The following is a 16,093-nucleotide window of genomic DNA, read 5'->3' as shown; positions in this document are numbered from 1 at the left end:
TGAAACATCTATTAACTAATGAAAGGCACGATATAAAGAAGATGTTATATATCGTTTACTATTATTAATATATGAAATTTACGTTATTTAAAACGAAAAAACAAAAAAGAACCACAAATGCAGTATTTAAATATGAATTATTTTATCAATAAAATCTCTTTGGTCCTCGTTTAAAGTACGATTGGCTGGCGACGGCTTACGTCGCTTAATCAATATCCGGCGACCGTTATTTACACGAATGGCTAAACATAAATTTTGTATCAGTGTGAGAGAAAATTAGGCCCGTCTTAGGTTAGCCTTGTCGATCTATTATGCAGGTTTTGCGCCAATTCCGCACAGCACTTTGTTTGTGACGCGGTTTATAGCTCGCTATTACTCATTCGGTTTTATAGGCAAAACTGGATTACATACCAGTGGATGTTTGTATATTTCGGTTTCAATATAAATAATACTATATGTTTATTTATTTATTTATTTTATTGCACAACCATATTGGGTTGTACAAAAGTTTACTTAAAGCTAGTGCATTCTCTAGCCTCAACAGTGTATAAGTTAGGGTATGTACTGGCTATTTCTCTGTGATATTGAATTTATGTAGAAAAAATTACCGTTGAGTTTCTTTCGCCGGTTCTTCTCAGGTCAAGGTTTTATGTTTTCCAAACCGATAGTAGTGTTTAATTTAACAATCAATGTGTAAATTATATTGATTTAAGGAATTTGATTTTCATTTACGTAAATATATATAAAAAATATCTAATAGTACCTACTAATACATACACGAACAAACATATATGTAAACATTATATAACCACAAAATAGATAAATTTATATACATATAAATACAATAAGGAATAGACGATAAATTCTATTACATTAGATCATTGTTCCGAACTAAATAAAGTAGTATCTACAACACTAGTATATACTTTTATTACAAAACTATACTTTGCTTTAATGATTATCATTTAGGATCGCTAATGAACTATTAACTGACTGGTGGAACTTCTTGACATTTAGACTATGAAACCGTTAAACATCTCAGGGTTTGTCTATAACCGAATTTTTAAATAAAATAGTTTCCGTCACAGCTTTGTCTACGTATGGATGGGGCATAGAAGAAACATAAAAAAACATACGCACATGACAATAATATTTCAAATCAAATCAAATAAAATCAGAATATTTAAAATTCAAGTAGACTCATAAAAATACTATTGAATCATGACACAGCATTAAATCAAATTTAAAATCTACAATCGGTTCGGAAATTAGATTCTACCGAGAAGAATTACGCCATTTTTAATTGCAGAGTTTATGTCAATAGAATACAATTAATGTTATTTCAATCAGTTATTTACGTGTCCACGCCAGATTTAGACAAAAGAATTGAATTATTTCTGAACGTGAAAGCATTATTTTAAAATATTATAAAATCAGGTCACATTTTACAAAGTAATCTCATTAATGGGTCCGTATATATAAAGGCAATAAATCTTATACCTCCCTTATATTTATTCGAAACACGAAGACCGCTCATTTCGTTATGAGCTTCATTACTAGAATTTTATATATTGAGCATGATTATATACAAAATACTTATTGATTTAAACTTTTATTACAATAACTATACAAACAATAATTAGCTTTTCTATATTGGATGACCAATTGACGAGGAAAAATCTAAAAGATAAAGTGATAACTCAATTGTAATATTTCAAATAATTGTTTTTTTTTATGCATACATATGTGGCTGCTATTATGTCATATTAAATCCAGGAATGAGCGCAACGAAACACTACCATCATGCCTCACTGTGTTTAACTTCTCCTTAATACAGATTACACAACAATCTGGCTAGGGAATCAGCAGCACAGCCAAAGATTTTTATTGTTTTTGTACAACAAATCATGAAATTAAAAAAATAATAATAATACGAATACCCTTTTTAAGCAAATAAAATATATCATTATATAATTTCACAAAACTTCTTGTATACATAAATAGTTTAACAAATATCAGTGTTATGTATTTTCGCCTCCTCGTGTTAAGTTCGTCTGTATTCGTGTTATGAAATATACAAAACAAATTTATTGTATCCACAAGTATCTTTGTCACAGCCCCAGCTTACGTAATACGTATTTTCCTATTGCAAACCGATAAAGCTATTCCCGTAGCGTGGGGATTTTCTACGACTGCCGCATATTTAATCGTTTTTTATTCGTTCAATGTTATTTCAAACTTTCAAGTGAAACGTTACCTTTTTAACCATGTTACAGATTAATAAAACCTTACTAACATAACCTAACACGAAACAATTTGTTTTCATATTTTGGAAAGACTGCACGAATGTCATTAAGCCTTTTAATTCATGTATTTAAATTGTATAAATTACCGATGTCATTTCAAGATAACATTGTACTATTTTGAACTTAAAAATAATTAAATCGACACGTCACGTCTATGAAGAAAGATACAATAAAAACTGCCTTTTTACGTATCAATTCCGTCCTTGAATTATTATATACATTTAAATCGTATCTTAACATATTTTTATATTAAAATTTGTATAAAATATGAACACTAGTGTAGCATGTTTAAGTAATTAATCACCATAATACATATTACACAAAGAAACGGCATTAAAATAGAACATTGTTGGTTCAGACTTGCTTGCGGCATCCGGGCAGTGCATCCGCGCGGGAAAACCGCGACACGGTCTTCTGTCAGATGAGGCGAGCGATGGACCTCATTCATTACGTCGTGCGAGACGGGCTGCCGGGTCACGAGGAGCATTCCCACGAGGTCCGACTTCAATTTGATTTTATACAACAATATATATATTCATTTAAGTATATTTTAACATATCATAATTAAGATGAATTGACTGACTCGAATGAATGAATGGATTGGATGACTTTTTTTTCTTTTTCTGCCGTGCATCTTCGGTAGTTAAGCACAAAATAATCTGCCAATGTCACTTATAAATATATGACAGTTAAGATTTATAGGTTATTTTTTTGTATATTAAATTATTATTTAAATTAAAATAGCTTCTATTCTACATATTTAAACAATACTACATAATATAGTACAACAGAAGATATATTATGCCCACACGATAACAATTTTTTTTATTGAAAAGTATATTATTATCTGTAATTACGTTTTGAGTTGCAGTTTAATTTTTTATGGCAATGATTTTGTGTATCAATAATTTTAATTTATAAACTAACGTAATAATTTCTCTCAACATAAATTACACGAGGTGTTCTGGTAATACGTTATTTTAAATATCGGCTTTAAATTTGGCATTGGCGGCAAGCCAATGTAATAAATTTATATTTATTTCCATAATTTATGGAATATATTTCGGATTATACTACTCATAGGTGGATTTAAGATATCAACGAACCGCAGCCTTACTAATACAATTGTAGCATTCACGACAAATGCAAATGGGTCGTACTCAGATACAAAGGACTAGCATTTGAAGCTTGAATTTATGCGGTCAGAGATAATACAAACTTTATTTTTATTCAAAAAGGATTTAATACAATGTTTTTAAAATAAACATTAAAGTGTACTTAATAAAATTCTTGCTAAATAATGACTACCTAATGCTTTTGTTTTTGTCATGTTTTTTTTATGTTGTTTACGATACCAGTCCAAAATATATATATATATATATATTTATAAACTCGAAGTATTAAAACAACCTAGTAACCGTCATGTATTGAATGCCTCTTTTAAAACTTTTTTTTATTTATTATCCGATACGAGTATTGTACATGGAAAGTACGAGTAGTTACTATGTCACACGTGCTAACAACAAAGTTTTAACTGAATCGGATAAACGATACGTGACACAGAATACGAACAATGTTACGTGTATTTTAATATATACCTTATATTTATAAGTGGTATATTTTAAAATATACGTAATGTTATTGTATTAGTGATTATAATTAAGCAACAGCCGTGATTGGTACGGATTCTCATGCATTAATGTTTGGTACGCAATAATGATTGTATCTTTACTCTCGTACTTGCTTTTTACAAACACAGTATCGAGAACCGTCTTAGTTGGTACCATTCATCAGTCACTCTAAACTCAAACAGAAATATTTAGTTTTCTTGCGGTTTGAATGTTGAGTGAACCAGTGTAATACAGCCAGAAGGGACGTCACTTCTTAGATCCGATGATATCCATTCCATTAATAAATCAATGAACGATTTGTTTTTGTACAAGTACTTTTTAAAAACCTGTCAAGACTTTAATTATTGTTTAATTTGAAACGAACTTATAGGGATATATGATATGTTATTTAATGACTAATAACAAACAAAATTCAACTACATTCGTACTAATAAATGAAATGAATTTCCAAAATTCATAAGAAAAAAATATACAGTTCATTATATAGTATAAAATAAAGTCGCTTACCGCGAGTGTTAAAATTACACAACGGATTTCATAACGCTTACATTGCAAACGCTGGCTGAACCCTACAAGATAGATCAAAATAATGCACTTCAGTTTTGTACACGTTACAAAGGTCTTAAAAAAAGTCCACAATAGTATATGTCTTAAGGATAACATTTGTTTACCCAATTGATTCCCTTAGTAACAAAATTTGTATAAATAATAAATGCTGTGATATTATATAGTTATAAATATTATATTTACATTTGTCGTTAACATTAAGTCCTTAAATAAATACAGATATTCATTAAAAATAGTTACTGTATAAATCTTAACCGCATGGAATGGGGGCGAGATTGCTAGCAGCATGCATGCAGTGTTGGGCAAAACACGAACCAGTTATCCTGTCACCAGTGGATGCAATAAAGCGAGTTGTTATACTGTTAATGAACCTTTTTGCACTACTCCAAGATCCAAGTGTTATAAAATGCTTTATTTTATCCTTTCGAATGTCAAATAACTGAAGTTAGAATGAGACAAATTGGTGTATATCTTTTTTACTTTACCCAATGAGCAAAGGCGATGGTAATCCGATGGACAAAACACGAATCTTAACCGAATTACGACTTTGCATCTCGTACTTAGAATACATATACAATTGACTTATAGCTACACTAGAATTAACTAGAGAATAAAAAAAAAAAATACTAATACTAGTGTTTAATTTGTATCCGTAATTCAAATAATGCTCGGCAGTATAGGGAATTTAGGTTTAGCATGAAATTCTGACACATGTGGTTCATATGAACTCCAAAACTTTCTTAAGATATGAGCAGAAGGTAGATAGATATTGACGAAATTATTACTTTATATATTTTTTAAATTAATAAACAAAAATTCTCCCTTAAATATAGCTTTAAATATTCCCCAACAATAAGGTTCATTGGCTTAATGATTATGCCAACATTACGTACACGCTAACTTAATTACACCGTTATATGTAAAAAAGTATAGCACATAGAAACACAAACATAGCTATACATAATCTATACTAATAATATTTATGTTGTAGTCTGACTGAAAAAAAAAACGGATGAACCAAAAAGTTTTTATGTAAATTTTATAGAAAAATTAAGCGCGTTTCGGAGAACGTTTTAGAATACAGAATAGAAGCTGCACTTCACAGTAACGATCGCCTTAAATTTATGAATTTATATAAAGAAGAAGAATTACAACATGATGATCCAATACGGGGTTGGTACCTATATTAGTGGTAGGTATTAGATTTCTTCACGATGTGTTCCTTCACCGCAGAGCACGAAATATATATATATATTTTTTTGATATACGTTGGTAGACGAGCAAATGGGCCACCTGATTGGTAAGTGGTCACCATCGCCCATAGACAATGGTCGCATCGCCATGGCGCTGTAAGAAATATTAACCATTCCTTACATCGCCAATACGCCATCAACCTTGGGAACTAATGCCTGTACTTGTGCCTGTAGTTACACTGGCTCACTCACCCTTCAAACCGGAACAAAACAATACTGAGTACTGCTGTTTGGTTGTAGAATATCTGATGAGTGGGTGGTACCTACCCAGACGGGCTTGCACAAAGCCCTACCACCACCTACCACCGAGTAAAAGAAAAAAAAAATATAAATTAAGAATATGAAAACTCATGAGGTGGTTGACCCGATTTGAACCCGCAATCTTCGGTTGAGACCAACATTCACGTGTACTCACCACTAGAAAATTTCGTTCTTTTATTTTATATTTAATTTTATAATTAAAAGCATTGTTACCTTATTGAGTGACTTCTTACGTTCCTCTCGTATAATTTAGTTTCAGTATAAAATAATTAAATCAAAAACGTAATTATGTCATTGTAGGAGATATTCTATTTTTATTTTATATTAATATAACAATTGTGGGATAAATTCTATATATTACTTTGCTACATCAATGAACTTCCGTGACTATCGCCGGAAACGCCGATATAGTGTAAACGTAGGAAGCCCGCGGTCGAGCATCGAGCTTGAGATTGCGTTAATATTTAATTCTGTTTGTTCTGTCGTACCATCCATAAGCTGGACATAGCGTGAGACAGACAGATATTTTTTAAATAGACGTCTCTTTCTCATGTTAAGGGTAAATTCGTGCGTTTCAGACTGAGTCTGCACTGCGAACTCACATTGATTTATTTTTATTTATGCGGTTTGTACGTCTAATTAATATCATGCTGCGAACTTAAGGGAAAGCCTGCAATGCGAAAATATTCCGCGCGGTTTTCACTGCTGTAACACTAGTCGTGTGTATGTAGACGCGTTCGCAATTTAAAATTTTCACTATAAAAACATCTGTGGCATGACTTACTGGGCTAGTCCGTAGAATGAGCGCGGTAGCATGCGCAAGCGATCCCTTGGTTGCCCCCGTAGAGACGTAGAGCGATGCGTCGCATATACCCACTTCATACGAGAGAATCGTATAATTGCGTTTCAGGCCGGTATAGATTAGCCGCAAAAATTAAACGCAGTGATGAGCATGTGATGCGCTCTTGTACCTTATCTTGACAAAATTAGTTTGTAACTCGTGTAACATTGTAATATAGCCTTTATTACAGAAAATTATATATGTATGTTATTTCACTTAAGTAAGATTACCGTACGATGAAGAGTTTATAGTATTGCCATAATATTATAATAAATTATATCGTATAAGTTTTTTTATAAGAATTCATACGGTTTTAATTACGCAAGATACAACACATTATTTAATAATTAGAAAAATATTCATGTTGCAATAATCTTTTACTTCGCACTTTTCTATTTTCTCTGAACGGTCATTGTAACGCAGTGATTTAAACAAATTACCTTTGCCTAACGTATTTTATATTTTAAATTATAAAACTAATAAGTCGATATAATTTCCTGCTCCTGAGATATGATTAAAATCTCTCCACTATCGCGATGGGCAGCCCCAGACAAGCCTACTGCGATCTTAGACCGATGCTTATCATTATTATTTTAATCTATCACAGATTTATACCAACTATTCTTCAAACTTATAATTTAATCTAACATCTTTTTTTAATTAATTCAAAATTATCTTATTAAAAAACATTAAAAAAATATATTTCCCTCATAAACTTCTTGCTTATCGTAACTTTGTATAAATTTTCAATTTCTTTTATAAACGACTCTACGAACAATGTATAAGGAAAGAAGGGATTTTTTAACGTAAGTATGCCGATAAAAGATTTCTCAATTCTCGTAACGACCTCTCCTCCAATCCTAAACTTTGCTTTTCTCTCATCCCTTCTCTATTTAAACTTTCTGAACTTAAACACGATTTTTATTTCTCTTGTAGTTGCAACCTTTTTCGGATAGTCACGAGCAGGTACATAATTTAAATGTAGGTAGACGAGTGCCTTTTCCTTTTAAAGCATATACTTACATACGTACATAAAATGCAATTAATAGCTCTTGAGTAACGCTTCTTTAAAGATAACTTCTTAAGCATTATAGTTTTGTTTTCAATATCCTTTCTCATGCTCCAAGTAAACATTTCGTATATTTTATTCAACGAATTTGTCAAAAGAATATATTTAATAAACAGTATGAGAAAGGATAACTATAAAAGCATAATTCCAGCACTTATAAAGCTTACAAATATTTAACATTACATAACATCAACGAATTAAAATTATAACAATTTCTACATAATGCAACAATTACGGTAAGAATCACGCTAAAATCGCCTAGGACGAAGTAGATTTGCTTAAAATTAGTTTTGCGTTAAAAATAAACTAATGTCGAGTAACGACAGAGTATGTAACGAGCTTATTCAGCAGCTAATTAACACGTTCTTTATAATTAGCGTTATAAACTTTTTTATATTTAAACATCACTATTTATATAAATCACTCACAAACTAATATTTAAAATAATAACTCGTTTTCTGTAGGGCTGCTACACAAATACTAAGGGTTTGTATGATCATTCAGAATAACACATGTATTTTATTAAATCAATGCTATATTCTATATTTATTTTAAGACCTTATGAAATTATCAAGAAGGTAAATTATAATGGTTGCATTAGAAATGTTTGAACCGATCGCCAGGCTGCGCAATGGGAGGCGGGTACGGCGTTAGGCGCGCTACGTGGTCTATCGACGCAAGTTCGGACAGCAAGAGCCCGGGGTGGCGCCGACGCTGGAAGGAGGAGAGCGCTCGCAGCTACACTTAGAGCTCTCGTCGAACGGACGCACGACTTCACTGACTCTGCATATACCTCACACGAGCACAGGCAAAGGATACTCGCACTCGCCGAAAGAATAGCCTATGAGCTCGAGAGACTTGTTGCTGTCGCTGTGTCATTAGTGAGGATATTTTGTTTTTTGGCTTAATATAAGTTGGCGATGATGATTTTGACTTAATCGATTTTAGCCACAAGCGTGTACGCAAATACCGGTGTATTTTCTGTACACTTGTGTCCCCAACCCTCATAATCCGGTGGGACCGCAAATTACAAACGACAGAAATAGTTCAATCGCAGGATCAACGGCTTTATACGCTTTCCAAGGCAACGTTTAGACTCGGCTACTGAGACTTTCTCGGCCCAAGAACATAATTTTTTTATTGGTACCACCCGGGGCTTGAACCCAGGATCTACAGTCTTATAAGCTCGCGACTTGACAAAGGAGGCATCTACAAATAACTACATGCTTGTACCTGCTTTCTTGTTTTGCTTCTGATATTTACTATCATATATCTGATCCTGCTTTAAATAATTTCAAAAATATTAGGAAGAACAAGGTGGTAGTGGAGCTGCTCTAGAGAGCGCGTGTACGGGAGCTACGAGTGCAGCTTCCGAACTCGAGCGTGCCTTGGTGTCTGCTGCAAGAGAACAGGCCCGAGACTTGTCATCACTCGCAGACGACGCGAGGAAACTTGCCTCCGACCTTGCACATATAGGTAACCCTCAATATTACTTTTATATTATTATGGAATTATGAAAAGTTTTTAGTCATATATAAAAAATATGTGTTATATCTGTTGAATTTCAGCTAGTTCCTGTGGTGAGAGAGAATCAGAGAGACTGCACAATATAGCGAGCCAGTTGCACGAGCAATTAGATCACATAATTGAGGCAGGTTACCTTTTATTAAGAGTGCCTTCGAATATATTGTCGTATTAAAAGTGAAATCATCAACAGGTTTGCAAATTACTCAGACATATAGCGATGTCGGAAACGTTACAAGTGAGCGCAAAGTTTGCTGAAATAAATTTGCGGATATATGGGCCACAAGTAGTGACGGCGGCGCGGACGTTGGCGGCGCACCCGAGCAGTGCGGCGGCGCGCGAGAATCTTGATGTGTTTGTAGACATGTGGGCGTGGCTGCTCGCTGACGCAGCGCGCCTCGCGAAGGAGCTGCTCGACTTGACAGACGAAAGACCCGACAAACAACAGTATAGTAGCCTGCCGAGGCCTGGAGTAAGTAACTATTTAAATCTGGTACTTTCAACGAAAAACGATTCGATTTTATAAACGGTTTAAAAAAAAAAACATTACAAGAAAACATATAGTATTTTTCTAATATATTTACACAGAAACATGGAACGACAAGTAAACCTTTAAAAGCCGTGCGATTAGATTCCGACGAACAAGCGAAGATTGCCAAATCAGGCTTAGAAATGAAAATGATGTCTTCTGAAATGGACGCCGAGACTGAGAAATGGCAAGGTGCTGACGAAAACAACGACATTGTGAAGAGGTTGACTAAATACTATTTATTTTCTAACGTTTTAATTTGTCATTAATAATGTCATAATATCCACATACCCTACTATTGCATCACTATACTTTTTATACTTCGTTATTATTCTATCGAAGTTATTGTTTTTATTTAGGGCAAAGAATATGTCTTCCATGGCCTTCGCTATGTACCAGTTCACTAAAGGTGAAGGTCGTCTCAACACTACACAAGACCTCTTCACACAAGCCGAATACTTTGCGGAAGAAGCTAATAGATTGTACAAAATCATTCGTCAATTTTCCTATCAGGTAATTTAATCTTCTGATTTATAATAGTAGCATTACTTCTAATTCTTATATGATTTTTGTTATGAAGGTACCCGCTGGGACAATAAAAAAAGAGCTGCTAGAACATTTAGATAAAGTCCCAACATACGTACAGCAACTTCAGTTTACGGTGAAGGAGCCGACGGTAGGCAGAGCCGCTACATTTAGCAAAGTCGACAACGTCATCCAAGAGACCAAGCATCTTATGAATGTTATAAGCAAAGTCGTCACTACGTGCTTCGACTGTGCGAATAAGGTGATCTATAATACCCTTTGTTCTTGTGTGAATAAAATCAAACTTTTCGAACAACACATGGCACATATTATAAGTATAGACAATTATATAGGAAATTTAAAGATTTTAGTGCATCGGAACGTAATGTTCCTTAGGTACCTTTGCCGTGGGAGAAGAGTGTGGGAGTGATTAAAAGGCACCAGAGTGTTGCACCCGTTAAGTACTTTAAAGATTATATTTCGTTCGTGACTGTTAGACTTGCGGGGGTCAAAAGTGTATTAACCGACCACAGATTTATTCTTGTCGTAAATAAAAAGATAATCTATACAAAAATGTCTCTCATTTATTGATGAACTATTTTATTAAAATTATAAACAAGAATAAATCTTCTTAGCAATTAGTTTACTTAGATTGGTATAGTAATAGAACTCTTGAAATTTATTGAAATCCCATTTTATTTAATTGTATGTTATATTGATTTTTTGTTTCTGTTTTCCTATCGCCTTACTCTGGGTGGTTTCCAACGCTCAGGGTCTTATACCGTTGGACAAAGCGATAAACAAAACCTCAACAATTACAGGGGGCGATTCGGTCTGTCTCAGTCTTGCACTATCAAAAACACCAATATTCATGTAACTCTGTGTGTACCTGTGTATGTAGTCACTTAAGCATGCATTGTGTAATTATTCTTGAGAATTTCGTATAGTAAAAGATATTGTTTTTAGAAAATGTTTCTTTGTAATTTTTCTGGTTATAATCATGAACAAAAGTACGCTAGAGAGCTAGAACGATTTTCAAAATTAATTTAAATCTCATAATGATGGAATAATATCCAAAGAAAGGGTAAATAATATCCACGACGACGAGACACGTTTCACAGACTGCTACCACATTAAGCTTTGCTTTTTATTTCTGGTCCCTTTTATGTTTATTTTTATTTTGGTAATTTCAGTACTCCCTCTGTATGCCCGAGAGAGTTCCTATGCATTGGAAGCCAAATTTGCGAAAAACATCCACATTTAAGAGTGAAAATAGTGTTTTAAATGGATAATGTATGTATTTGTGTGGATTGAAGTTGTTGGCTTTGGCGTTTAACAAAGTTTTTAATCAACTTACTTTAACATGAATAGGTATATTAAAGTCGTGGTATTTATTGGAGTTTAGTGTAGAAATGTTTGATGGTGTATATGATAGTTAATACTGGATGTTGTTTATGTGATGTTGCAAATAATAACTTACTATATTAGTTTAGAATCTGTGTGTCTAATCATTAATCTTAAAGTTTATAAAGTGCCAATAAGACATTTTATAACTTTAAGTCATACGCTATATATTTTATGAAGTTAACCGCTAGTAATACCAGCTCTTAAATGGGCGCTGCCATTGAAAATTGTGTTTCAGTCTTATTGGTTATAAAATATAGTTGTTAATAAAAAGAAATATACGCGTGCATGGTGTTTATTGTCATTTCAATGGGTGCCGTAGCGGTGTCGTAGGCATCGGTTTCGGCTCCGGTATCTTTAATAAAACGCAAACAATACATAAAAGGATTTTATTGAATAATACTTTATTATTAAGTAAACAACCTGAGATCTCCCGTCGACCTATCAGACCTATAATATAAACATCTATGCATCTCCTGGCACATTTTAATTTAGTAAAATAAAAGGTGAAGAACATATTACAAAATTCTTTTTCATGGGCATTCGAGCGTTTTATTATCGAGCCGTAAAGCCTCCAACTTAAACGTATAACGACGACGTGCTCAAATTTAATTTTGTATGCAGTACAAACTGGACTTCACGGGCCTCTCGGCCGCCGGCGCCGGCCGGGGAAGTTCCCGAGACGAGGAGGCGGCGGGCGGCGGCGGCGGCGACGCCAAGCCGGGAGGGAGCTCGTCCGACACGGCCATGTGACAGTACGGCATGGGCCGGCGCGGCAAGGGCGATGCGCGCCGGACCAGGGTCAGCTTCCTCTTGTTTTAAGAACAACGTCTTAAAACAAACTCGTCGCCTCTGTCGGCTGGACAAGCAGTGGAGTGATAGATGCTTTCTATGTTACCTTTTTACCGTGCTCTTGGGTTCAATTTATTTATTTTATTAACATTTTATATTTATTTATTTTATTATATTTTATTAACACATATATTACTTAATTTCAAAGATGTTGAAAATTTTAAGAAGCAGAGCCGCAAACAAATAAGAAATGTCTACGTATTATAGGTACGTATACTACGTTGATAAAATTGAATTATAATAGATTGCTATAAAAAAAATGATTTTATGCCATCAAAACGTAAACACGTAAGTATCTGCCACGTCCAGTGTTTGTCCTAGGCGCCACATATATCGAGTTTATATTTATTGTTTCACAAAATAAGTGATAAAAAATACGCTGAAAATATATTAAAACCCATATCGTTACGTCGATATGGAAATAAGAACAGTGTGTTATTTTTGATGTATTTCTTTTCGAGTGGCGCCGAAACCGACTTATAGAGTTGTTAATGTGTTGAATAACCCGCAAACGTTTGCGATTATTTAATGTATTACAACTAATTTAAATTTAAGATGAACAGTACGATATAGTTATAATTTAATTAGACCACTTGCGACACACAAAAGCGAAATATTTAAAATAAGATTATGTATAGTATACAAGGAACACAATCGCGCGGACACGACGCATTTGGCTGTGGTTCTAACGTAATCATTGTATTGCCATGTAATAGTTTTATAAGAAAATAATTTGTTACACGCGTCGTACATTTTCGCTATTCAATATATTTAGAATAAATAAATACAATCGCTAATAACTACCGAGACTCATGTTCGATTTATTCTCGTTGAAACATATTGTAATAAACGTAATGAAAGAGTGAAATCGTACAATAATAATTACGAATATTTGTTAACACTATAATAACGTTACACCTTTTACATAAATACGTAAACATCACACAGTCGAGCCTATTTTTATGTTATCCCTTTTCTAGCTTGTAAATTACTTCCAATGTTAACAAGTACATGTATATATGTACATATGTTATATCCATACTATGATAATTTATCTATAAGATCTCTTATGCACCCCGCACTTTCCGTGGTCCTGTCGCACTATATTTTCGCTAAACGCACGCGGCTTCCTTGTTTTTTGTTTGGCATTTATGTGTTTAGATATACCATACATGTTACGTCACTAACTTTATACTTTCATACATATTATATACATAATAACTCTTCATTTGATGTTTTCGCATACTTATCAATGTTGTAAAGATTTGTACGTGTATTTTAGACACAATATCAAAATGCTCTAATTGCCAGTGGCGCGATGGTCAGTCATTGCATGATTGTGAAATGAAAAAAAAATGTGTAGATGTGTGTTGCATGTGTGTACGTTATAATCGTATTTGATGTCGTACTTCATCTTTCCGACGGGAGGATGTTTAGTATTAAGATGGGGGAATTTGACTCTGGTGGCTGACTGTGCTCCCAATTTGCCCATGAAACGCTCAGTGTTATATAGACCCGATGGAATCAAAGCGCAAACGATGACTCTAAAAGGAAAATATTGCGAAATGTGGAATGTCAAATGGAATAATTGTTCAAATGAAACTCGTTTCGGTGCGGTGAGAGTAAATATCAAATTTGACAACGTTACAACATGAAACGCTTCTGCGTTCAGACCCCAAAAGAAAGCGCGTCTGAGCGCGTTCGTAGTCAAATTTCAAGGTCAAATTGGAGTACACCATTACTACATGCAACATTTCAGACGCAAAAATAGTTCACTTCTGCTATATATCTGTCCAACTACTCAGGCTTGCAACTTGCAACACTTGCAATGCTTCTCTATCTGATTTGTCAATGTGAATTAAAATGGATTTGACATTAGACATTTGCAAGAATCGAATGAAGGTATGGACTTGTGTATATGGACACGACATTGCACTCATAACTTGCATGCTACTGTGTGTCTGCGGCTGCAACGCTCTGCTACGAAAACATCGCTAGGCATGACAGCCATTTATAACAGCAATTTAAAACAAATGATAAATCGTCACGGCAATAAAAAACATATCAAACGTTGTAGATAATATCATTTCTGTTTGTCAGAAATGACGAATCGTTATTTAGTATTTAAGAATAAATCACTCGATAATAAATATAAATATTATACATATACCGACGAACGTGCCTATTAGAATGAATTGCACCAGTTTAAGTACATATTTAGCTATACAAAAAAAAAACGGGATTATATTTTTCGACATTCATGATTATTTTTTGAATAATACGAACGATGTCAAATATATAACTAGAATAATAGTAGAGTTAAAACTAAAAGAGTTTTGATGTTATCGATTCAAATCGATTCGGGCATCGATAACTATCGATTCGATAATTGTTTGTGTTACGTACTTTGTTATAACGTTTATTTTATTAAACATATATGAATTCGATCAAAGTATCTGCGCTAACGCTACCTCATAATCGGATAATGAGTTAGAGTAAATCGCTAGCATCAGTTCATGTTTAATTAGATTTAATTATATTGACGTGTTATGTATTGTAGTTTGTGCTCGATGTCCGCTATCTATGGTCTATATAACACTTTCTGTTTCCGTAACCTTTATTACTTTGTAGTCACTACTATGGTCTAAGTGTCGTTGTTATATAATGTTAATAACAATCTAATTTTATATTATTGATAAGATAATCTAATTTTTATTATTTTGTTATTAATAATAATTAAATTTCGATTTATATAAAAAATAATTAAATAAGGCTTACCATAGTTACGATTTAAAAATATTTCGATTTTTTAAAAGAGCTTGATAAAGCTTTATATAAGAGTTGTGAATCGAACTAGTGGCCACGTAACGTTAGACTCGAAATATTATAATATACCGCTCACGAACATAAATAAGTATTATAAAAATATTTGTAAATCATTTTCGCAAGCGGCTTTTCAATGATTTTATTTTTTATTATAATTATGATTACCGCTTAACAATGTTGAAATTTTTAAGTGTATGATTCTATTATATTTATATTTACTTTATAATTTTCAACAAATGTATCGAAAGAAATGTTATATGTTTTTGTTATTTTTTTAATGTAATTTTAGTTCATCATTAACCTAGATTTATAATGAAATGTGCTATTTAATATTAGAATCTATGTTTAAATCATGTTCATTATAAATTAATAGTTATACAAATGATAAAAAGATAGATTGACATTCGTGTGAAAATTTTGATGCACATTATATTTATTATAAATTAAACTGTTATGTATTAGTAACAGATTATATTAAATCTGTTAGTAATCATAAAAGTAAACA

At 33.1% G+C, this 16,093-nt stretch overlaps 2 protein-coding genes across 4 annotated transcripts in view; one reads left to right on the top strand and one right to left on the bottom strand.

The window, feature by feature from the left end:
- The window catches only part of LOC113398241 (alpha-catulin), an 86,581-nt gene extending 73,788 nt beyond the window's left edge, over positions 1–12,793 (top strand). Inside the window, exons 5-14 of one of the 3 annotated variants that reach the window (XM_064216291.1) lie at positions 2,665–2,802; positions 7,796–7,825; positions 8,552–8,809; positions 9,236–9,404; positions 9,497–9,579; positions 9,646–9,924; positions 10,041–10,204; positions 10,341–10,494; positions 10,562–10,768; positions 12,535–12,793. In XM_064216291.1, coding sequence (XP_064072361.1) covers positions 2,665–2,802; positions 7,796–7,825; positions 8,552–8,809; positions 9,236–9,404; positions 9,497–9,579; positions 9,646–9,924; positions 10,041–10,204; positions 10,341–10,494; positions 10,562–10,768; positions 12,535–12,663 — 1,611 coding nt within the window. In that variant the 3' untranslated portion in view covers positions 12,664–12,793. Of the gene's footprint in view, positions 1–2,664; positions 2,803–7,795; positions 7,826–8,551; positions 8,810–9,235; positions 9,405–9,496; positions 9,580–9,645; positions 9,925–10,040; positions 10,205–10,340; positions 10,495–10,561; positions 11,046–12,534 lie in introns of those variants that run through there. The other 2 variants (XM_064216285.1, XM_064216288.1) reach the window with 2 other exon arrangements.
- The window catches only part of LOC113398275 (septin-7), a 477,393-nt gene that overhangs the window by 421,156 nt on the left and 40,144 nt on the right, over positions 1–16,093 (bottom strand). The gene's annotated exons all lie outside the window — the stretch shown is intronic.

Source organism: Vanessa tameamea, chromosome 2, assembly GCF_037043105.1.
Source record: "Vanessa tameamea isolate UH-Manoa-2023 chromosome 2, ilVanTame1 primary haplotype, whole genome shotgun sequence".
Taxonomy (NCBI): Eukaryota; Metazoa; Arthropoda; class Insecta; order Lepidoptera; family Nymphalidae; genus Vanessa; species Vanessa tameamea.
Note: the sequence above shows the minus strand (reverse complement) of the source record. Positions and strands in the feature narration are given on the sequence as shown.